The sequence below is a fragment of the Ambystoma mexicanum genome, chromosome 3q (genome assembly GCF_040938575.1).
Source record: "Ambystoma mexicanum isolate Mex_15411 chromosome 3q, UKY_AmexF1_1, whole genome shotgun sequence".
In the NCBI taxonomy this organism is placed as follows: domain Eukaryota; kingdom Metazoa; phylum Chordata; class Amphibia; order Caudata; family Ambystomatidae; genus Ambystoma; species Ambystoma mexicanum.
The window spans coordinates 495,041,350-495,065,757 of NC_090926.1; the positions used below are offsets into that span (position 1 = coordinate 495,041,350).

Here is a 24,408-nt window from a genome sequence, read left to right on the forward strand (position 1 = left end):
TCTCGACAGCTTTTGACCTTGTGGATCATGGTTTACTGCTCAAGAGGTTGGGGTGGGTGGCAAACTGTTCTGTCTCAGCATTGCAATCGTTTCTGGGTCAAAGGAAAGCAAGAGTTGCACTGGGGGGGTTTCCAATCTGACTCTGAAACTCTGTCATGTGGAGACCCGCAGGGGGCCTGTCCTTCCCCTATGTTATTTAATCTATATATTTTCCTGCTGTTTGATCTACTCGACGACGCTAGTGTCCGTTATACTAACTACGCAGACGATACTCAGTTTGTCCTTCATATATCAGTCGACTATGAAAGTGATTCAGCTGAGATTGGTCGCATCTATGAGATTATTCAAAGGTCAATGAATGCCAACTCACTTGCGTTAAATCACAGGATTACCGAGTTGATGTTGGTTGGCTCAAGCCCATGTTTGTCCAGGTTGAATTCTAGGTACTCGCAATTTCAGATAGCGGGTTGTATCATTCAAACCTGCTCTTGGACCCTTGGAGTTTTCTTAGACTCCAACTTAAAAATGAAAAAACATGTTACTCAGACAAAAGCTGCGTGTCCATACGCAACTAAACCTATTGGGCAGATAAAATCGTACCTCTCTGCAATAAATGTATCCTCAGTGGATACCCTCCTTATTAACTCCAGGATAGATTACTGCAATAGTCTTTTATCTGGTTCATCAAAAACCAACCTTAAGATATTGCAAACCTCCCAGAATAATGCAGTAAGAGCTGTTTGTGGCCTTATGCGCTCCAAACATATAATGGAAGCCTGATGGTTTTTACACTGGTTACCGGTTAAACAGGGTATGTTTTAGAAAATTCTAACCATGACATGATATAAATGTGTGGCGAAAATAGCTCCTTCTTTTTTGGTTGATAGACTGTCTAAACCCCGGAGCCTTTGCTCACTGAGATCCTCCAAGCTTAATAAACTTTTCCAGCCAAAATGCTAATTGAAGAATTACTGCATTTGATTTCTGTGCTCCTTCCCTTTTTAATTCCTTGCCCTGTTATCTCTGTAATGTTTCATCTCTACCACCGTTTCCGAAAGCTCTAAAAACCTTCCTATTTAACTCCAACGACTAAACTCTTAAGTTCTCCCTATACGCTCTTTGATTGACCCATTCATCCTTCTGGACTACCTGCGCACTGAGGCCTATGGGTGAGTTGCGCTATACAATCAATCCAAATAAATAATAATAATGTCCCATTGTGACTGTGGGGATGATGGATGGGGATATTTCTTCTCCTACGCCTCCCTTTAATGTTAGTTCCTGTTGGAATTGGGGCGGGGGAAACGGACAGGATTTATAACAACCTATAAGGGTGGAAGAAGTGTCGGGTAGGGGTTGGACAGAAAGGGGGAATACTGTCTCTCCAGAGGGCATTCCTCCAACTGTCCCCAAGAACACCCTGCTCAGGTGATCCTCCCGCACTGGTCCACCCCCAGGGTCTGGTCCTAAAGGCGATGGCTGTGCCCTGGTCACCTGAACAAAGAATCCCTGGAGTCCATAAGTGAGAAAGCCCTCCAGCTTCTCACAATTGGCACACATTCTAAAGCAGATTCACAGGTGGGACAAGTGGTGCTAAAACATCTTTGCTGCCATACCTTCTCACAACCCACCACCTACTCCAGATACTGCTTGCTAGTCTATGCATAGCAAGTGATCCAAGCAGATCCATAAGTCTCAGAATGGATACATTACTCACCCTAATCTTATTTCTGATGCTTGTATCTGCTTAGATTCACATGCGCCCACCCTTCCTCCCCTCTTGTAGTAGAAGGTGCATAGATTTTTTTTCTGGCTTTATTGCTTCTTATCTGCTTTTTTAGATCTGTACTCATGCTACGCTTCATGCTACCTCATGTCAGAAACAAAACAATCTGAGGAACCTCGACACGTGAAGGACCATGGACGTCACACTCTGGGTAGTATTACTGACATGCCCTGTTGACGTCCCTTTTTCGAGTTTCGAAAAACAAATAATGCAATACTCTGCGACTACCACTAGGTGTCGGCCTATGCATAGCATGTGAATCTTTGCAGATACAAGCATTAGAAATACGATTACGGTGAGTAATGGATTATATATAATCATTTTTTCAGGGGATGTGGGAAGTGTGACCAGCTTAACTCGGTGCGTTCCTGTTGATGTCCCCTCCCCCCATAATGTAATTTTGTATGTCATTGTGAATCCCTTCTCTTATAGTATGTATGTGTTCATGGGCTTTGTGACGGGAACGCGCCGAGTTAAGCTGGTCATGGCTTCCCACATCTGCTGAATTTAAAGGATTTTGTTGTTTTAAATCTGGTCAACTTAACTTCACTTTTTAGTGCCACAGTCCATGTAACAGCCACTGCATATTTTAAAACGCGACCATGTCTACTGTACATGTCCCCTCTCTTCCCCCACAATATGTTTCTTTTGAACCTACTAGGTGGCCACAGCTCATTATTAATGACTTATATTTTTTTTAATGAATTGTTCCAAACATTTCCAGTTTGGGCGGGCCCTTGACAATCCCTTGGTTTAGTACATTTCATCTAAATCCATCCATTAATTCAAGTTACAAGCCTCTTTCAGCCTCTCTGCTGCAAAGCACCAATATTGATAGAAGGGTTGTAAGGTGCAGGGGACACTACGTTCTTGTATTAATATTTTAATAACTACCAGATGTATTTACCCCCAGACCAGTCAAGGAAATTGTCTACTCTTTGTGCCCAAATGGTTTATTTGGTCCAAAATCTACGAAGTGGCTTTCATGGTATGGCTGTTAAAAAAACGACTTGCATTAACTTTCCCATAGAGAGAAAATGTAGTTTTTTCTTAACTTTTTCATTTTCTAACAGTTCAGTTGGGCTCTTTGTAAACTGTTCGTTTGAAAAATATCATCCAAAATCATCATGCAAGTTAAGTTATTAGCCTCGCTCTGCCTCTCCTTAAAAAAGCACCACAGGGGTTGGGAGGGGTGGAGGGGGTGGTGAATGATGTGCCTTGACTACGATTTTTGATGAGATATTTAAAACTAAGAAAACACAATTTCGACCAAATCTGTTATAAACCATTCATTTTTTCGGGTTTCGTCTGGGAGTCCGACTCGCCTTAAATATATATATGTATATATATATATATATACTTATATTTCTACATTCAATTAAAACTAACGTTGAGAATGCTCAGGGTAAAGGTCTTCAGGAGCTGCTTATAAATGTATGTAACTTCATGGGATTGGGGAAATCAACCCTTTCATTCAGATTTGTTTTTTCTTGTTTCCTAGGAGGATGTCACCGTCCCGAGCAGGCGTGCGTTGATCACTGGTGCAACAGGACTTCTTGGGCGGGCAGTATATCGGAAATTCAGAGACCATGACTGGGATGTTCTCGGCTGTGGATTTAGTCGTGCCCGGCCGAGGTTTGAACAACTCAACCTCCTGGATGCTACAGCAGTTCAAAAAACGGTGCAAGATTTCCAGGTATTCCTGTGCCATTGTTCGCTATTTAATAGTCATTCCTTGTTATGAAAATGTTAAAGCTATGGTTAGAACTATCTGTTGTGGTTTCTCTAGGACCATCACCGGAAATTGTGTTCCTGAAGACTTTGCGGGTATGCACCTTAGTGCTGAGGAGCTCCTTTTTTTTGTTTTTTGTTTGCTAGTCTAAAGAATAGCTCAAAATAACATCACTATCTAAAGGCAGTGTCGCTTTAGATAGAACATTATCAGCCAAAGACCAACATCTCTCTAATCAACAATTACATACTTGTTTCTTTCCTTTATGCTACGTTAAATGATACCAACTCGTTAGACACGACATACACCCAAAAGATGATCGAAGAGCTCAATTTGTAACTTTCCAAAAGGATGAATATTTGCAACGATCAGTTTTGCTTCCTGAAACGCCTTGCGAAAAACATTTTCAATTATTTCAAAAATAAAAGATTGGAATGGCGGCAGCACTTATCTTGCACTGTTATAAATAGATTGGCCAATTTTTCCTAGGAGTCGGGCATCAAGCTTCTAAAATCTTGTACAGTAACGAAGTGGAGCAAAGAGTTATGGAAGAACATCATTGCCGTTTCCTGTGATAACGTCATATGGGCTCTTCAGAGAACCGGAGATGGTTTGAGAGTCCGTAGAAGTGGCATACTGAATATAGGAAGGGGACCGTGGTAGTTCAGCTCCCAAAGCTTAATGAACCAGTGTCGAGTCGACAGATACTTATGGAAACCTGTAGGTTGTTCAAGGCTGAACTGTTTTCAGGGGGGTTCTATTGGACAAGGCTCCCTCGTTGATTGCAGTGGTTTGCTGCATGAGGGCCATTTATTTTTTCAATCGATTGTATGGCAGGCAGGCCTCTTACCAACCCCCCAGAGGATAGCAGCAACCAAATTGGAAGCATGGCAGACTGGCCTGGTAGCAGAAAAGCATAATGCGTTCTAAAGATGGGCAGATGGGTTAATACTTCAACAATCCTCAGTTGTGGATTACCTTTGGGTTTGATCTTGGGAAACAGCCTGGACACCCAGATGTAGCAGAAAACCGCAGATGGCCCCAAGCACCTCTATATCCCGTTATAGAACCAGTTAACGAAGCCTGCATGGTTGGGACGGGATTGAAGCAGTATTATTAGTGCAGCCAGCTGTGACGAGAGGAGCGGGCGTGCTGCTGGCAGAACCAAAGGAAGTGGGGAAGAAAAGGGGTGTAGAGTGGGAATAGCTACAGAACCCCAGGAAGGCAGAGTAGAGATGAAAACCTGGTCTGAGCTCTGGAGGGCACCCAGGAGGAGAAAGTAGGGGCAGATGCAACAATGGCAGCCATAGTACAGGGTATCGGCAAGTGTGGCACAGAGGGAAGGGGCTAGTAAAAGGCAGGCACTGCTGAGGTGGGTATTCTCGAGGAGAGTATATTAAGGAGCAGAAAGAAATGAGTGGAGCTGGAAGTGAGCACTATTCATGGAGAAGTGGGGGGGGGGGAGCAGGGCGAAACTGGGCCATAGAGGCTAAATGAATAACACCAGGTGAACTGAACGAGGGAGGTTGACCCCCTACGGCTGTGAGGGTGTGTGAGAACAGGAAGCAAAAAGAATTGCATCAGAGAAAGGAAGCTCAAAAGCTTCCAAGGAGGATAAGAGAAAAGCAACATAAGGACTTGAAAAATAAATGTTGCTATGTCTCGAGAATGCTTAAAGTGGAAGGGCAAGACTACGGGAAAGTTGTGAAAAGGTGGTTTGGAAAAAAGAGCCTTGGAAGAAGGACAAGAAAAAAAATCTAAGTGAAAAACCAAGAAAGAATCGCAGAGGGAGGGAATAGAAAATGTAAGCAAAGTGGACACAGGAAAAGAAGTGGCAGGGAAAACCTTCCAGGGTCAAGGGTGAAGAGTGGATACTTCGACCACTGCATTTTCAAGAGGAGGGCAAATGGAACTTTCCCAAGATGGGAGGAAAGAGGAGAAAAAGAAACACATTAAGGGGGCAAGAAGAATATACAAAAAAAATTAAAATAAAGGCAAGTGAGCAGTGTGCCATACCCCAAGCGAAGACTACAGTGGACAATTTATCCCTGAAAGGGAGAGATTGATGTGATGTGTAAGGCTTCAGGGGGAAGATGAATCCTGTGACCTAAAAGGACAGGCAGAGTCATGGTGAAAGCTGACAGGAAGGAACCTATGTATGGAAAGGCCGAAGTCTGACCTGAAGAGGAGCAAAGGCTGCAGTTTGTGTTCAGGAAAGGCCATACTAGGAGAAGTCTGAAAACTGGACAATGATAAAAGTGCGACAAGTCAGAAGTGTAGTCTGAATATTAGTCCAGTTGAGTGCAAACTTAAAGATGTATCTTCTCACTTCTTGAGAAAGGAGAAGCCATGAGGGATTCCTCTACTGTGTTGAGGACACTTAAAAAAAAAAAAAAAAACAAACGTGATTCATCCTGACAAAACATCTATATTGCCTAACCAGAACCTGCCCATGTAGTGGCTTACACTTTGTTACAGAACCACATTCAACCTTTAGTTGGAAGCTAGGGCACATGGCCTGTAATGGGTGTTTATGCTCCATGGGTTTAGCTCTCAGGATTACTTTGGTGCCTCGATTAGGTGTCTCCAGATGTGACAGAATGACATCTATGAGGGTACTTCCTGAGCTCCTTTGTATTATTATTTTTGGTTCATGCAAAGCAAGGTTGGATTCTCTGCAGGAATGTTGTGCTGCTAAATGGGGACAATTTCCACATATGCACTGTTGCCAAAAGAAACCTCAATGATTCTTCCTGGGCTGGCTTCCGGCCTTGTGAATATGTAACATCATCATTGCCAGTCACATAGCGGACATGTGCATACTTATGCTGTGCTTTTTCCAAACATACTTCTGTTGTGCAGTTTCCAAACATCTCCACAGCTTAACACTTTTAACCATTATCTGAGAATAGTATTGTGTACTTAACGTGTGAACATGCAGGGGTGGAGTAACAGCCCCTCGTATTAGTTGCTACAACACTTTCATACCCTACACCTGTCTGTTGATGCCTCTTTGCTTCTTGACGTACATGTTATAAGCTTACAGAAAGTACTGTATAGAATTGACTAATTGGCAGTTAAAGTGTAATTGATCTTTTGGAGCACTGGGGTGGCGCTTTCAAAAGTGCTATAGCCAATTAATTCACTTAAAAAGTGGAAACCTGTTTTTGGTTGACAACCCTGCTACACAGGTGGTAGTCTACAAATTGGAGGGACCAATCCTGACAACACCAAGCAGGTGTTTGATAAAGTATTTATTGCATGTTGTGATGAATTATCGCATTCCATCACTTCTCCTGGGGGGGGGGGAGGAGGGGGCTGTGGGGGAGCCTTTCCCTGTGGGGCTAGGCAGGTGAGCCTGCTATACGATACCCTGCTTAGACATAGAGGGAAGTGGGACCTCACTGAGCGAGACTCTCCCCTTGGGGACAAGGACTCCCTTTCTGGGGAAGAACTCCCTAAGCCACATCCCTACTATCCTCTTGTGACGCGAAAGTCCTTAGAGTTTGTTATTGCCAATCAAGTCCTGTGCTATTGCCTACGACTGAAAATCCACAATGTACTGAGACTAAAGAACTCAGTGGATACATAAGGAATAGGACGCAAACTGCAAGAAAGGTTCTCGTCTGGAACTCCCTTCCCACTACCCCTTTCAACCTGAAATAATATCTGTTGAAGTAGACTATGAAAAATCAGTGGATTTATGCTATTGTAATGTGGAAACTTTCATATAGCCTGAAGAAAATTACTCGGCTGGTACTGCGACGAGTAAAACCACTGGAGTAATAACGAACAGAAGAAAGACACAAAGGACTTCCACGCCAGGGTATTCCAAGCACAGCGCCGTAAATATGGGTGGAGAGAACAAAAAGAGGGAGAGACCCTATAGTCTCAAATCAGCTGCTGGAGTAACGCTGACTAACCTGGGGAAACGCTGCTTCTGAAGCTGGGAGAAAGCAGCAGTGGATAGGTGCACGAGCCTCCCTGTTGGAGAAGCAAGCTAGAGAGAGCCTACAGGTGGGACTGAAGAGGAAAAATGGTGCTCAGACTGGGGAGAAGGAGAAAACCCTTAAAGTCAAGACCAGCATGCTTTTGCACAAGTGGAACTTGCTGAGAGAGGAAGGCGAACAGAGTGGAAGCGCTAGCCTGACCAGAAGGAAAGAAAAGACAGGAGAATGTCAACCCAGTGACGCTGCCCCATTATAAGGAAGATAACTGGGAGAGCGGGAGACCCCGGGAGAAAGGCGGTTATAATGGTTGGTGTACTCATCGTCCCAGTGGGAGAAACTAATGTAACGATTGGCGCACCCCTACTCGTTTCAGTAAGAGATGAATAGAACGATTGGCGACTCAAACTCATCCCAGTGAGTGGGGAAAAGAGGAAAAAGAGTGGGACAGATCACTAAGGAACAGATATCGTCCTAATCATTGAGAAACTGAGAAAAAGAAGTGGGATACATTTCTGGTAAATCCTACTAGTCTCATTAAAACGCAGTGGGCTACGAAGAGTGACCATCATCACTGGCGTACTTGTCCCAGTGAGATACAAAGTGGTAAAAGAATACAAACCCTTACTTGGGGAGTCCTTACTAGTCCCAGTAATCGACAAGAGTGGAAGTTATAAAGAAGTGCTGGCAAAGTCTAAAGAGAATGAACATTCTAATGAGAAGAATGGGATTTGATGCTAATCGAGAAAAAGTTTGGACATTGAAAGACCACATACTTAGTAAGTTGTGTGAGAAACCAAGAGCAGCAGAACCGCAGGTAACAAGAGGAGATCATATCTATAACATATCAAGACTGGCAAGAGAAGGTAAAAGGGAATGTCCCATTGAACAAATTGTGTCACTTAATTAGAGACATTACCAAGAACTATTTAAGAATGCAGTATTGAAGAAAGGTACTGAAAAGGTAGGTCACATGAGAAAGGGAGTAATTCTCCTGTGCCTTAGTTGGTTTTGTTCGGTGGTAGAGCCAGATTTTATTGGGCCGGTAGGCAGACTTATATTTGACTGAGAGGAATGACGCACACCCTAGTTATTTTCGTTAGGTAGGGAAACCCATAATTTAGGGAACGTTGGCCATTTTCACCTTTTATTTAAATAAACACAAGTCACAATTTGAAGTAACAGGTCAGTCTCCTTCTGACCCACCACAATGCCTATGATTGTTATGCTAGGTTGTGCATTGGTTGTTTTTGGAAGAAAAACATGAATAGATTTGAGAGTAAACCAACCTGCTTCAAAAGGGTACAATATTCAATTCTTCGTGACCTATGATAAGGGGATATTTGGAAACCTGCATACTTTTTTAACTACAAGGCGCAAGTGCTCAATGTTAGAGAAGCAGTTAAACATCTCATAGCTATGGAGGATGTATGAAAGACAGCAAGGTCCATAATATTAGTCTCAGAAGAGGGGCAGAAAAAGGAGGGTGCAGGAATTTCTTCCACACCGCCCCCACACGTGTGCTATCCTTTATTGCCCACAGAAGGGTATACAAATCCAGAGTTCGAACCTCCATTTTCTCCATTGGCCACCCCAGTGGTTGAGACGGACACAGGTAACGCCTCCATCAGCTGCGATGCCTAGAAAATGGGATACTGAGGAAAGTGGAAGGATAACTCCTTCAATGGTTGGTGCTCAAGAAAGGTTGAGAATGGAGAGCGGCAAGGGGATAACTGCGCCGACTGCTAGGTTACCAGAGAGATTAAGGGTAGAGGAACAATTGAGAGTGAGGCTGGCAGCTAAGAGTAGATGAAGGGTTGTGAATGACTGAGAAAGGGGAGACTATACCTTTTTTCGGCTAGGATGCAGGATACGCTGTGAATGGCAGTAGAGGAACGGGAGCGGAAACAAATGGGAAGATGCCCTGAAGCTATGGGAGGAAGAGGTAGTGCTGTTATGGCAACAGAGAAGTGAAGAGCGGGAAGAAGTGAACCGGCAAAGGACGTAGAGGAAGGAAGGTGTAGGCATGGACAATTTCTTGTTAGGTTGGATAAATCGATTATCAAAGGGGTCAATGTGGACCTGGAGAACAGGTATTGCTATGGGTACAGGATTCAAGCAAGGGGAATGGGAGCCAGCACCATATGGTAGTGCTGAGTATGCTTTTGTGCCTGTACACGTTTTAGGGGAAGTGATGACAGGAGTAGGAGACTAAGGCAAATGGGAATCTGATGTTTAGCAGCCCCACCTCCCACTACACTAGCAGTGAAAATATACCCCCAATGAAAAAATAACAGGAAACTTGGTTGTCAATAATGTTCAAAACAAGGTTGGGTGGTTGAAAGCAAATATTGAGTCAATTACGAATAATAGACCATGAATAGCAAAGATATGATTCCCCTGATGACGTTCTCACATGGATAGGATACATCACTAAAATCTTTCTAATAAAAGAAATACCCCACTGCATAAAGCACTCTGCTAAACATATACACCCATATGAAAGCAATCTAAAGATAGAAAAAAGACAACTTTGTCAGAACATTTGAGAATTGAAAAAAAACAAGCTATTATAAAAAGACTTAAACATAAATCCAGAACTTGGGTCAGGAACCATATTGGATCCCAAAAAGTAACAGTATGGCAAAAAATGTATGCAGCAAATCACAAACCTTGATTTATTGGGCCAATGAGCCATCGGATAACGATGCGCCATTTGGGTTACAATATGGTACACCAAATGTCCCTCATAGCGTTATCAGAGGAGTCAAAGCTAAGATTTTTATGAAAACAGCTAGTTGAGTGGACACTTCAACAGAGTTAAAATTTGGTAAACCTTAATCTGATGAACATGCAGATGTATCATATAGGAAGTTGATGTCTAAGCTGGTAGATTAATTGGGATGGAGTAGGCCTACCCTCCCCTTCGAGTAGGATGATCTAACGGGCATCCTTGATAAGGGTCCGCAAAAGAATCCCATTTTACCATCCACATTGCACTTCAGAAAAGAGTGTCTGCCAATTCGGAGACGCCGGTGTCAAGTCCGGCAGTAAACAAAAACTTGACACGAAAATAGCACCCATCCAGTAGTGACCTGAACTACTTGTCAAAACACCCCACCCCAGAAAGTCTGGTGGTGCAGCAGCTACTGCAACCTCAAAACGGGCAGCTTATGCGACCATCCCACTGGATAAGGATGACCAAAGGGTAGATGCATTGCCAAGTAAAGTATTTTCTGGGGGGGGGGACATGGCTCGTAAGTCGGCCAACTACACATGTGCCTTAGCAACGTTTTCATTCACTCTATGGGACTGTATTTCTATGGCGACTGAGCATATCCTCGAAGGGGAGAAAAGACAGTTTCTTGGCTATTGTTAGAGACGGCAAAGAAGCCATGTGCATGTCTGGATTCTGCTGACCGCATCAGTAGGGCACTGGTGGGAAGCACCGTAATTTGCAGATTTGCGTGGTTGAGGAAGTCTGGATTTGCACCAGATGTGTAATCTAGACTCCTTAACATGTCTTTTGACAGGTTATCACCTTTTTGGCAGCAAGGCTGACGAAAGCCTCGAGAAGCTGCAGACCTCGAAGGTGGCATCCAAATCTTTAGGTGCCATTATTAGGCAGCCTCAGCCCTTTTGCCCCAGTGGACAGCCTTGGAGTGGTAGATCTTTTCGCTACTACTCCTCAGTTGGAAGAGCGAAAGGTTTGGCTTGTCAAAGAGGCCAAAGAAGATTCCCTTGTGGTGGACGAGGCAGAGGTGCAAAGCCCGCTCAAGCAGGGGCATCTTTGCCAACAGCCACGGCTTCAGCTGCCTCAAAACCACTCTAAGGTCTTGAGTCACGACACCCCAGTGGGAAGCAGACTGTCTCGGCATCTGAACGAATGGCGAGACATTACTTGGGATGCATTGGCATTAGAAACCATAGCCGAAGGTTACTCCTCAGGGAGGACAAGTTCAAGATGGTCACACTTTATCAGATCCTTCAGGCCCTTCCAACTCGAGGATTGGATGGTGTCATTGGACTTTCAGGGTGCTTATTTTCATGTGCCAATCCATCCCATGCACAGAGTACCTGAGGTTCGCCGTTGGCGGCTCTCATTATCAGTTTTGAGTTCTGCCAATTGGGGTGACCTCCGCCCCAAGGGTTTTCACCAAACTGATGGGGGTGGTGGTGGTGGTGGCTGCGAGGTTCAGGAGAGGAGGGATTCATATCTACCCATGCCTGGATGATTGGCTGATCAGTGCACGTTCTCTCGAACAAGTCGTGGATCATCTCAACATCACCTGCCACTCTCTTCAGGCTGTGCTTCTCCCTCAATTACAAGAAGTCCCATATGACACCTTCTCAAAAGCTCCAGTTCATTAGGGCTGTACTGGATACATCCTTGGGAAAGCGCTCGCCACCCGAGGTGAGGGCTCTAGACATTCTGCACATGGTCTTCAAGTTTCAGAGTGCCCAGTGTCTGCCGCCCTTTGACTTTTTGAGGTTGCTCGGCCTCATGGCATCCTACATTTTTCTGGTGTCAGAGGCTCGCTTGAGAATGAGATCCCTTCAATGGGCTCTCAGGGTTACCAGACATTTGGTCGAAAAAAATTGGTCGACCAGACAAATGGTCGAACCAATTTGGTCGAAAACCAAATGGTCGAATTTTTTTATTTTTTTTATTTTCACTCTTTTTTTTTTTTTTTGGGGGGGGGGTCCCCCCAACCCCCTTTTTTTTCTAAAAACGAAAACCCGAAAAAAAATATATAATTAAAATTCGACCATTTGGTTTTCGACCAAATTGTGTCGACCAAATGTCATTCGACCAGTTTTAATTCGACCAAATGACTGGACACCGGCTCTCAGAACACAATGGTCTCAATTCTCGGGCAAAATGTCCGACCTACTTAAGGTTCCAAGCAAGGTCCATGGCCGGAGATCACATTAGTGACGGACGCCTTACTCATAGGGTGGGGAGCACACACCAACGATCAGCGCCGTTGGTCTCAATGGGAGTCCAAACTACACATCAATCTTTTGGAGCTGAGGGCAATCAGACTTGCGCTGAAGGCCTTTCTACCCTCTGTACTGGGAAAAAATGTCCTGATAATGACGGACAACACAGTGGCCATGAACTACCTCAACATGAGAGGAGGTGTAGTGTCACTACCACTGTGCGGAGAGGCAATGCAGCTCTGGTACTGGGCAATTCAAGAAGGGATCTCCCTATTCGCAGTTCACATGGCCGGAGAGGAACATGGCAGCAGACGCTCTGAGTAGGCAGAACAGTCTCCCACGAGTCATAACTAGCTCAGGAAGTTCTTCAAGAGATCTTCACCCTTTTGGGGAACTCTCAAGCGGATCTGTTTGTGATCAGTTTCAACCTTAAGTGCGAACTGTACTGCTCCAGGGAATTTCCTCCAAGAGTAGCTTTTGGAGACTCATTTGTGGTGGACTGGGAGTTTCCACTTCTGTATGCGTTTCCCCCAGTCCCTGTCATTCCTCGCGTGATCAGGAGGTTGAGAAAGTTCGGGAAACTCATGAGCTTAATTGTCCCGGATTGGGCAAGGAGGACGTGGTACCCAGACCTTCTGAACATTTCCATTTGCCCTCCAGTACGTCTTCCACAAAGAGAGGACCATCTCTCGCGAGAGGAGGGTGGGGTTCTCCATCCAGAGGTCAAGTTTCTGCACCTTCACGAATGGTTTCTGAGAGGCTGAGATACAAGGATTGGGCCTCCTGGATGATGTAATGGAGATTTTGCTTTCGGCCAGAAGGCCAGCAACAAAGTCCTTGTACCGCTGCCGTTGGAACAAATTTTGCAGCTGGTGCAGGGACAAAAATGTAGACTCTTTGCTATGCAAAACACCTGAGGTATTGTCTTTTCTACTGTACCTAGGCAATCTGGGACTCCAGGTTGGAACATTTGAAGGCTATTTGGCGGCACTATCCATCCTTAAGCGCTCATCTGAGGAGTCTTCATATTTTAAGATCCCACTGGTGACACAATTTCTGAAGGGACTCGTCAATGTGTCAACCTCCCAACTCCCCCATCTCCTTTCTAGGTTCCAGTTTGGGACCTTAATCTGGTGTTAACGTTTTCTATGTGTGCACCATTTGAACCTCCACATTCATGTCCTTTAAGGTTACTAGTGTTCAAGCCCATTTTGTTGGTAGCACGAACTTCAGCCTGTAGAGTGAGTGAGTTGCATTCACTATCCTCTAAACCACCCTGTGCAATTTTCCACAAGGACAAGGTCATCCTGATGGTTAAATCTTCATTTTTGCCTTGGATCATTTCCAATGTTCATGCAGGACAAAAAATTGTATTACCCATTTTCTACCATCCACCTCATCCTGGCAAGAAGGAAGAGTGGTTGCACAGATTAGATCCACATAGAGCTCTAAACTTCTACATTTCTAGATAGTCCAAACTTCGTATAGATCGACTTTGTATAGGCTATACAGGTCACAAACTGGGTCAGGCTGTGACAAAGCAGACCTTATCCAGGTGGATCATTCTAGCAATTTCAGAATGCTTCAGGCTGGCGGGCAGAGATCCTCCAGAAGACTTGAGGGCCAATTCCACCAGGGGCCTGGCTACCTCTTTGGCTTTGCAAAGAGGTGTTCCTATCAAAAACATTTGTGAGGCAGCTATTTACTGCCTTGATTCTTCTGAGTCAAGATGGAAGCTTTGGAAAAGCTGTCCTTTATTCGGTTCATGGAAGCCATTGATAAAATTCTTCCTCCACCAAAGCAAGCACTGCTTTGGGAGTCTATCAAAGATGAGGAATACGTGGGAGAACGCAATCCATTCCAAGAACAAGTTACCTACCCCTGGTTACGTTCTTTCGACTGGATGTTCCTCACATGTATTCCTCATCCCCCTCCCACCCTACCCCACAGTAGAATGTCCCATGCTATTATAGCTTTCGCTCCTCAAAGCTTAGTACGGTCAAACCCGTGTTTATGTAGGTAGTTCTACTGAAAGGAAAAACAGAACTGAAGCCAACAGGCAGTGCACGTGCTATATATACCTTCGATGACATCATCCTCGAGACTGAGGTCTTCAAGGGACATTGAGTCGACTGCATTGACGCACACAGCCCTCTTCCAAGTTTCTTTTTCTGAAGCAGCTGGATATTGAATATTCGTTTTGGGAGGAACATCCAGTCGAAAAGTTACCAGGGGTAAGTCACTTCTTCAACATCGAACCACAATTAGTGCCATTGGAAAAGTGCTTAAATATGCCAGCTTGATGCTGTTGGGCCACTACTAAAGGCTCAAGATAGAGTTGTCGGTGGATTATAGGGCCCAAGAAAGGCTTTTCTAAGGGCCATAAAGGCAGTTGAGACACCATTCCCTAGCTTAAAAGAAATGTAAAGTAACCATTTTGAATCTCTACTTGTTATTTCTCCCTCCTGTCATTACCACATATATATGTTTGCCTTGACCTGTGTATTTGCTTTGTTTAGTGTTTTTAAACATGTATCTGTTTTTGAGTAAATTATATTTTAGAAGAACCATGTATTCATGTTGGTACCACACTGCTATTGTTTGTATGCTTCTATACTGGTTCACGCATCCCCGGAATGTATATCCTGCAATCTGCCCATGCTATCTTAAGAGGTAAAGTAGGCATACAATTAATTTCCTTGTTTCAATTTTTATTTCTCGAACCCTGCTGTGCTGGTAGTGCAATGTGGTACACAAGCTCTCCTCTTTTTGCTGGGCAATAGTAATTGTGTCGCACCAGCAGTCTCTTGATTTGGTCTGCAAACAAGCTTGCATTCAGTTACCCTCATTTTTGAGAAGCAGCCCAATTACTGTATCTAAAACTAGTGCGGAGTATGTGGAGTTACCTTTTTCTTAGCATATGACCCAGGTAGTGGTATATTTGGGTCCTAGAAATGTTTTTTCCATTTTGGATTCCTGACTCCAAGTAGTAGCATGCCCTGGACAGTACAGTCAACCCTCCAGAAGGAATCAACTGATTGAAAGATAGAGAATTTCTTTTTGATTGTTGCAGAAGAAAAACTCCATGCAATAGATTTGTAAGAATATATACTTTAGATAATGAATTTGTGCACCTGAAAAAGTACAGGTAAGTACACTTTAAACCCCCCCCCCTCGACTCACAATCCCTCCCCCCAACCCCCATACCAATGTTTTTAAAATAAAGATGTTATGTATAGTAAGATGTATATCTTCTCTAAGGGTTCCTGGTAAGCCGTAAGCCTCCCTGGCAATTATAGGTAAACAACGCGGAAATGGCCAAGGGTGTCATGTCCCACTCCCCTCTTTTTTTTAATATACATTTCTTTACACGGGGTACAAAAAAAGCTGTTCCAATTCTCATGAAAACATCTGTTTTATTATTTTATACCCACAAATCTTGTATGAATCTTGTTTTTAAAAATAACATAAATACATGCTCTATTTCTACACATACATTGGCCACGCATCAGGCCATAGCACAATATTTTGTACATTAGTACCAAAATAATACTTTTCTTAAACACATAAATGAGACACTGATATTTTGCAGTATCTTGTTTTCAATTTCTTTGCTTTGTTGTATTGGGCCTGCCCTGGTTCAAGCAGTGCTGACAGTTGTATAATCCGGTCCTTTGTTTACCTAGTAAGCTATAGGGACAATCAAAAAAACCTTGGGTGAAATATTGATAAAGTGACTACTGCTCCGCAGGGGTACCAGGATAAGTAGTGATTAAACCGCCCACATTGCTACTAAATTAGCAGCGATTCCAATAATAAAGGTAAAAACCAGACACAACCCGATGGGTACAGCTCCTTTATCTCTTTTGGTAGTTCAGGCCAAGGTCAGACTATACTCTTAGAGGTGTGAACCAAACTACTGGGGTACCAAAATAAAAATGTCAAGCACAGTTATTTAAAAATAGGTTATAGCTTAAAAAATACATGTAACTAATAAAGCAATAATTACCCACCTCTGTAAGGGGGACTTTGGGTTTGAAGAGAGTGGTGCGCAGACAATGACTTCAGCAGCAATTCTCAAAGTTACCTAAGACATCTTTGAAGAAGAGAGTGAAGTCTTAAATGTCACTAAGGCTGTTTAAAGCAGTCCGGACGACAGAACCACATCAGTCACTTTTTATTCTTTCCTTTCAGTTTGGCAGTGGCAACTGCTTGCTGATCAGACTCTGGGAAATGGCAAGAGATGTCTAGTGGGTGGCGTTGGAAGACTCTGTGGCCTCTGATGCATTCTAGCAAAGCCTTGTTTTCAGTGGTGAGCGGACTCAACTGGCTAAACACATCGCAGGTTTTGAAATTGCTGGGAGCTATTTAGCTACTGCTTTTAGCCTACAAGAGCCTGGTTCTCCAGCATGGATTCACATGCTCATGAATATTCCCCGTCGTCAGGCTGGGAATCCTCTGTAAAGAAAAAATCAGTATCGGTTTTGTTTCTGATCTGTCTTTCGTAGTAGTAACCAATCACTGATCTCTGCGTCATACTGACCACAGCCAATGACTGCCCTCTACCTAAACCCCGCCTCTGGCAGCCATCTTCAGATTTCTACCGCACGTTCAAGTGTTGGGATCCTCGTGCTATTGCTCTCGAGCGTTAGTGCTTTTTTTCACGTTTTTTTCTCAGAAAAATCTCTTTTTTCGGTCAAAAGAACCTCAAGCTCCACCGTTTCTTCATCCGATTAACGGGGACCCGTGTCGGATTCGTCTACGCCCCTCAAGGGTGAAGATTTCGTCGACCCACGCTTTTGGAGGACTCCAGAAGTTTCTCAGGCCCATCTCGGACATGGCCCAGGAGAAGGGAAGCTAGACGCCCGGAAAGCTGTTCAGGGTCTGCCCTGGATGCCAGCTTCAGAATGTCTTTAAGGAGGACGAACACTCCCTTTGCCTTTACTGCCTACATGAGGACAAGACGCACGTGGAGAAGGACTGTGCGTTTTGCGGCAATATGCCGGAGCGGACCATGAAGGACCGCCATCCACGTCTCGCCAACTGGCTGGAAGGAAAGAGCCCGTCAGGCGAGAAGAAGAAGTCCGAGCGGTCTTCTAAGACCTTTGAGGGCGCCCCGGCTACGGGGGTCCAACAGAAGGCCAAGCACCGCGAACGGTCAGGCTCTACGGGCGCCAGGCAGGGCGCATCCTCCCCAGCGCCATCAACCACGAGCCAACGCTCTGGCTCGGGTAAGAGGAAGGCCGAGCACCCGGTGAAGCTCCTGGAGAGACCCCGGTCGAGCTCGAAGGCCCCATCGGAGGGGGAGCGAGGCGGTGACCCTCCCCCCAAGGAGAAGGCGGTGAGCGCACCGAAGGTGGTGAAAGCCTTAATCCACCCGGCCAAGGCCTCTATCGAGACAGTCGCGGCGGCCCTGGCTCAGCCTGTGGAGGCTACACCAGTGGTGGCGACCTCGGGGCCCAGAGTCTCCCTGCCACCGCGGAGGGAGTCCTCTTTCATGCCCATCGACAGGACCCTCGTGAAACCTCCAGAGAAGAAAAAGGGGGGGCAGGAGGTCGTCGTGGATTCAGCCTCAACCTCTGAGGAGGAGCTGATCGAAGTCTTAAGCCACGGCGTTGGCGTGGAAGAAGACCAGCCCGTCGGGAGGGACCCCGACGTAGGAGACGACGAGAACGTCGAGGGTGCCGACGGGGCTCCTGACCGCCCGTCGGACTCCCCTCAACCAGTGCCGCAAGACAACTCGGTGGCCATTTTGTTGGCTATACAGTCCTTATGCTCGGAGATAAGGACGAGACTGCCGTTACCACCAACGGAGGAACCGCTCCCGACGGGGGACCCGGAGCCAGGCCCTTCTGGGAGCCCTCCCCCTAAGAGAAGAAGGATTCATCCTCCACCTCCTTTTCAGCCATCGCACCCTGTTCAGCCCTCCTCCCCGTCCACGACACGTGGGGATGATAAGGGGACTGACACGGCCGCGACGGGTACAGACGACGAGGTTTACGACGAGGATCTCCTGTCGTCACCTCCCACCCGGGCTTCCCCGCCCGACGAGATTGGATCGTTTCACTCCATGATCGCCAGGGCATCCGAGCTTTTCCAGCTCTGCCCGGAAGAGAAGAAGGAAGGTTTCCTTTATCAACGGCGCGAGACCAAGAGGAAGACGGTCCTCGCTGTACCTCTACTAGACGATATTTGGGATGAGGGCCTAGCCCTCCTCAAGAACCCATCCACGACGCCGGCTAGAAGGGATAGGTACGAGAAGAAGTACCGGGTCCCGGATGCGGCCCCCTTGTGCCTTCGGGCACAGCCGACCCCGGACTCGGTCGTCTCCGCGGTGGCCAGGAAGAAAGCGGGGGGGGGGGGGGGGCGCGGCCTCTACGTCGACCTCTACGTCGACCTCCCCGCTGGACGGCGAGGGAAAGAAATTAGACACGATGGGACGCAGAGTCATCTCGTCGGCAGCGACGACGATTAAGGCGGCCAACGCCTTGGCTATCGTAGCCCGCTACGACAGGGAGTTGTGGTACAAACTGGACCCCCTGCTGGACTTCCTACCAGATGACAAGAGGGCGGAAGCCCTAGAGATCTTGCAGGAAGGAGAGGTGGGGGTCGGACCACGCCATTACGATTGCGACGGACATCGCTGACACTGGATTTCGCCAGTTGGGCAACGGCGTGTGCCTTAGGCGGCGTGGATGGCTCAAGGCTACTGACTTCCGTTAGGACGTGCAGACCAGAGTCTTGGACATGCCGTTCGACGGAAACAACCTGTTTGGGAAAACAGTGGACGATTCCCTTCAAGCCATCAAGGCGGACACTGAGACGGCCCGGGCTCTTGGGGTTCTCCAGCAACGGCAGCCGCCCTTTCGGAGCGGCGGAGGCAAACAGGGTGCCTCCAAAGATTCCAGCGGCGGATTTTCCACCTACCGTCAAGCGGCCCATTCGTCGTCACAGGAAGCTTACAGGGGACGAGCCAAGTCAGGCGGACCCCGCCGTCGTCGCCAAGGACAAGGCGGCAAAGCCTCGTCGAAGCAGGACTGAACCGGCCGTGGGGTCGGGCCCCCACCGAAGCACCCCGGTGGGAGGCCGGCTGGCGAGCTTCGTCAGCGTGTGGGAGTCCATCTCCACCGACTGTTGGGTGCTGGACGCCCTAGCTCAGGGTCACGCGCTCGAGTTTCTAAAGAGGTGCCCGCGCGTCCCCCCTGTGGCCAGGAAAGAACATCACGTCCCTCAACTTCTCTTGGAGGTAAAGGTGATGCTCAAGAAGGGCGCCATCAAGCTCGTCCCAAAGAGGCTTCGGGGCTCCGGAGTTTACTCAAGATACTTCCTCGTGAAGAAGAAGACGGGAGGATGGCGTCCCATCCTGGACCTACAACGACTGAACAAATTCATCAAGGCACAGAAGTTCCGGATGGTCACCCTCCAACACGTCCTGGGTCAACTGGAGGAGGGCGATTTCCTGTCGTCGTTGGATTTAGAGGATGCCTACTTCCATATCCCCATCCTAAAGGGACACCGAAAGTTTCTCAGGTTCGTGGTCCAAGGGCGTCCCTACCAGTTCAAAGCCCTTCCCTGCGGATTGAGGTCGGCACCCAGGGTGTTCACCAAGTGCTTCGCACCGGTGGCGGCGCAGCTGCGCCGAGTGGGGATCCACGTCTACCCCTACCTGAATGACTGGCTCATCCGAGCAAAGACGAAGGAGCTTGCCGTGGAGCGCACGGCAAGGACCGTCCAACTACTCCCGGACCTGGGATTCTCCATAAACTACGCCAAGTCCCACCTGGTGCCCGCGCAAGACACACTGTTTCTGGGAGTGAAGCTCGACACAGTGTCGCTTCTGGCCTCTCCGTCGGATGAAAGGACGAGGGCCATCTTGGACAAGGTGCAGCGGATGCTGGCTGCGGACGCGGCCAGGGTGAGGTCCATCAAGTCCCTCCTCGGAATGATGTCTTCTTGCATTTATCTCATCCGCCTGTGCAGGCTCCGGATGCGCCCGTTGCAGGAGTTCCTAGACGCGCGTTGGATCCAGACGACGGGCAGCTTCGAGGAGAGGATCACACTCGACGAGAGTTTCCGACGAGCGATCCGGTGGTGGGGCACCCGCGCACATCTGACGGCGGGCATGGACTTCCAGACCCCGGCCACCAGGAGACAGTGACCACGGATGCCTCCCTGGAAGGGTGGGAAGCGCACACCGAAAATCTGCACGCGAGAGGCCTTTGGCTTCCGACGGAGAAGTCCCTCCATATCAACGTCCTGGAGCTCCGTGCAGTGTTTTGGGCCCTCAGGTCCTTTCTTCCGTCCTTCAAGGGCAAGGTGGTGAGGATCTTCACCGACAACACCACCACCATGTTCTACATCAGGAAGCAGGGCGGTACCAGATCCCCAGCCCTGTCCAAGGAGGCGCAGGATCTGTGGCATTGGGCCGTCGCCCAAGGGATGTTTCTGGTGCCGTTTCATCTGGCAGGGATAAAAAACACCATCGCCGACTCGCTCAGCAGAGAGCTGCGCTCGTGCCACGAGTGGGAACTACGACAGGATCTAGTGTACCGCCTCTTCCGACGGTGGGGCACACCCCAGATCGATCTGTTTGCGACGGCGACGAACTCCAAGTGCCGGAGGTTCGCCAGCAGGTTTCCCCAGCCGAGGAGCATGGGCGATGCTTTCTCGTTCCCCTGGGAGGGCCTGTTTCTATACGCGTTCACTCCATTGCCATTGCTGATCCAGCTCATCAACAAGCTCAAGAGGTCACGGTGCAGGATGATCCTCGTCGCACCTGCGTGGCTGAGGCAGATATGGTTCCCGTACCTTCTGGACTTGTCAGCATCCCCGTCAATCAAGCTGCCAGTGGACGCGGATCTTCTCTCCAGGGAAGGAGGCGCCATCCTCCATCACGACCCGAAGTCACTGAACTTGCAGGCCTGGCTCCTGCAGCGTTAGAGTTTGGAGGATACGACATACCGGCCGACTGCAGAGAGGTTCTTGCAAAGGCCAGGGCGTCCTCAACTCTTAAATGCTATGGACACAAATGGAAGAGGTTCTCTGTCTGGTGCCACGCACAGAAGATTAACCCTCTATGGATTACGGCTCACCAGGTACTGCCGTACCTTCTGACACTGGCCAAGGCTGGACTGGCGCACCCGTCCATCAAGATTCATCTTGCTGCGATCTCCTGATACACCAGAACCACGGGGCGGACGTCTTTGTGGTCTCATCGTCTGGTGAAAGAATTCATGAAGGGACTGTTCAGATCGTTCCCGCCAGTGAAGGCTCCGGCCCCGGCGTGGGAGCTCAACGTGGTGCTGACCAAGCTCATGGGACCTCCGTTCGAGCCTCTGCACTCGGCTCCGTTGAAGTTCTTGCCGTGGAAAACAGTGTTTCTTGTGGCCATCACCTCCACACGAAGAGTGGGAGAGATCCAGGCCCTTTCCTGCAAGCCCCCGTACTTGACTTTTCACGACACAAGGGTAGTGCTCAGGACGCACCCCTCCTTCATGCCCAAGGTGCCGTCTGACTTCCACCTCAACGAACCCTTGGTGTTGCCTGTTTTCTTCCCGTCACCTTCGTCACTCGCTGGATGTGGCTAGAGCGCTGAAGTTTTACGTGGACCGCACTAAGTGTTTTCGGAAGACGTCACAACTTTTTGTGAACTTTGGACCTGTCAATCAGGGGAAGGCTCTCTCAAAGGCCTCCATTTCCAGATGGCTCTCCGGCTGTATCATGTACTGTCATCGGTTGGCAAACCGACCGCTGCCTGGCCGTCCGAGAGCCCATTCCACCAGAGCGATCGCAGCTACCACGGCGTTCCTATCTGGTGTGCCCTTGCTGGACATCTGCAGGGCTGCTACATGGAGGTCGACGCACACCTTCACGAAATTCTACTGCGTTGATCGGGATTCCAGGGAGGAGTCCAGGGTCGGCCAAGCAGTGCTGCGCAATCTGTTCGCCTAAGGTGAGCCGGGTGAGGAGGTAAGAATTGCTTAATGTTGAGTTTGATGTAATGCTTAATGTTGAGCCTTTGCCACCTCCCGTGGTTGTGCATGTGTGTACTGCTATGTATTCTTTATTCATGAGCATGTGAATCCATGCCAGACCCCATGCTGGAGAAGGAACAAGTTACTTACCTGTAACTGTTGTTCTCCAGCATGGGTCTGGCATGGATTCACATACGAACCCTCCCGCCTACCCCTCTGCGGCTCTTCACTTGGTCATACTGCCACTTCACGTGCTACCAAATCTGAAGATGGCTGCCAGAGGCGGGGTTTAGGTAGAGGGCAGTCATTGGCTATGGTCAGTATGACGCAGAGATCCGTGATTGGTTACTACTACGAAAGACAGATCAGAAACAAAACTGATACTGATTTTTTCTTTACCGAGGATTCCCAGCCTGACGACGGGGAATATTCATGAGCATGTGAATCCATGCCCGACCCATGCTGGAGAACAACAGTTACAGGTAAGTAACTTGTTCCTTAACTTGACACACATACCTACCAGGAGCTATTTTTGTCTCCCCAGTACAACTGGTGACTTTAACTTTGAGTCTATGTGAATGTTTATAAAGAATTGGGACCCATCGAGTACACATTTAAGCATAATGGTCAACTCAACTCGCTCGAAGGCTCGAGTGAGTGAGTTGGGCCTCAAGATGCAGCGTTGTTGGAGAGGGGGGGGAAAGTAAAGTACCCCATTGGATCCAAGCATTGAAACCTTGGTTGAACTGAGGCAACGTTGTTGAACACTTGGAAAGACTTTCATAAACAGTGATTGTGTAACCAGGGGCAAACTTAAAAGAAAAAAAAAAGCAAACAACGTCCCACCTTGGGACAGGAACCACCCCTCACCCTCCCCCCTAAACCCCCACCAAGTTATATGTACTTGCAGCATGACACATCCAAATGTCTTGGACTCATCCTAGGACACTTGGCCTGGACTACCCTAATAGGACGGCACGCCAAGCACCAATAGACCCACAGCACAACGCAGACTCTGAACAAACTGTAGAGCTGATAGTCTTTAACCTAATCCAGAGGCGACATCCACATTGTCCTGCGACGCGAGGGTGCTCTCGGAGTCAGTCTCACGAGCCATGTAGCTTCTGAAGGCTTGCCATTAGTCCTTGGGTCTACTATTAAGGGGGAGCGTTTGGTTGTATTGCGTCTCCCTACGCTCATACATCGACATGCAGTTCACCCATTGGTGTAGTGAAGGTACAATAGATGCCCCCCAAGCACGAGCCACCAGAGTCCTGGTGACCTCAGAGGCCATAGCAAACAGTTTTTTATCACTTTTAAAATGTAGATCTACCCACGCCAGCACCTACGTTTCCAGAGTAAAAGGGATCAGGGCCGCCAACACCTGTTCCATCACCTAAGCGACAGCCCCCCAAAAGGTCTGGACATGGGAACAGGACCAGGCTACATGGAAAAAATCAGCAGGGGACTGATGACTTCTCTTACAGTCCGGAGACCTGAGTGGAAACAATTTGTGTAGGGAAAGAGGAGAATAGTACAGTTGATGCAAAAATTTGAAGTGGATCAGGCGAAGTCTGATATTGCTAGAAATCGATTTAGTCTGAGCTAGTATGATTTTCCATTGATCTTCAGACAATGAGCGAGCCATTGTTACGCTCGCCTGGTTCCCACAGGGGGGTCGATCGGACCCGGACAGCTGCGGTCTCCACCAACGTGATGCGTACTGAAGAGATGACAGTCTGGACTGGCCCGCCTAATCTCGTCTGCTGGACTCGAGGTATTCTCCTGCAAGTGGAGAAAGGGATTTAGCCACCCATGGCCTCCCCTCCCCCCCGCCCCCCACTGTTCTCGTTCTCCCCACTAATCACCTCCGATATCCCCTCTTGGTAACCTCACCTTATGTTTTTAAATGATGAGCTCTCCATCCTGCATGGCATGCAGGGGCGTGTAGATACCAGTTACTTCACTGGTTTGAAGGTACTGGAGGAGTCCCGGAGGAATATTGACTCCAGTGTCTATAAAGTT

At 47.7% G+C, this 24,408-nt stretch overlaps 1 protein-coding gene across 2 annotated transcripts in view; it reads left to right on the forward strand.

The window, feature by feature from the left end:
- The window catches only part of MAT2B (methionine adenosyltransferase 2 non-catalytic beta subunit), a 503,503-nt gene that overhangs the window by 92,934 nt on the left and 386,161 nt on the right, over window positions 1–24,408 (forward strand). For both annotated transcript variants that reach the window (XM_069654286.1, XM_069654287.1), the window contains exon 2: window positions 3,288–3,482. In XM_069654286.1, the coding sequence (XP_069510387.1) occupies window positions 3,288–3,482 (195 nt within the window). The remainder of the gene's footprint in view (window positions 1–3,287; window positions 3,483–24,408) is intronic.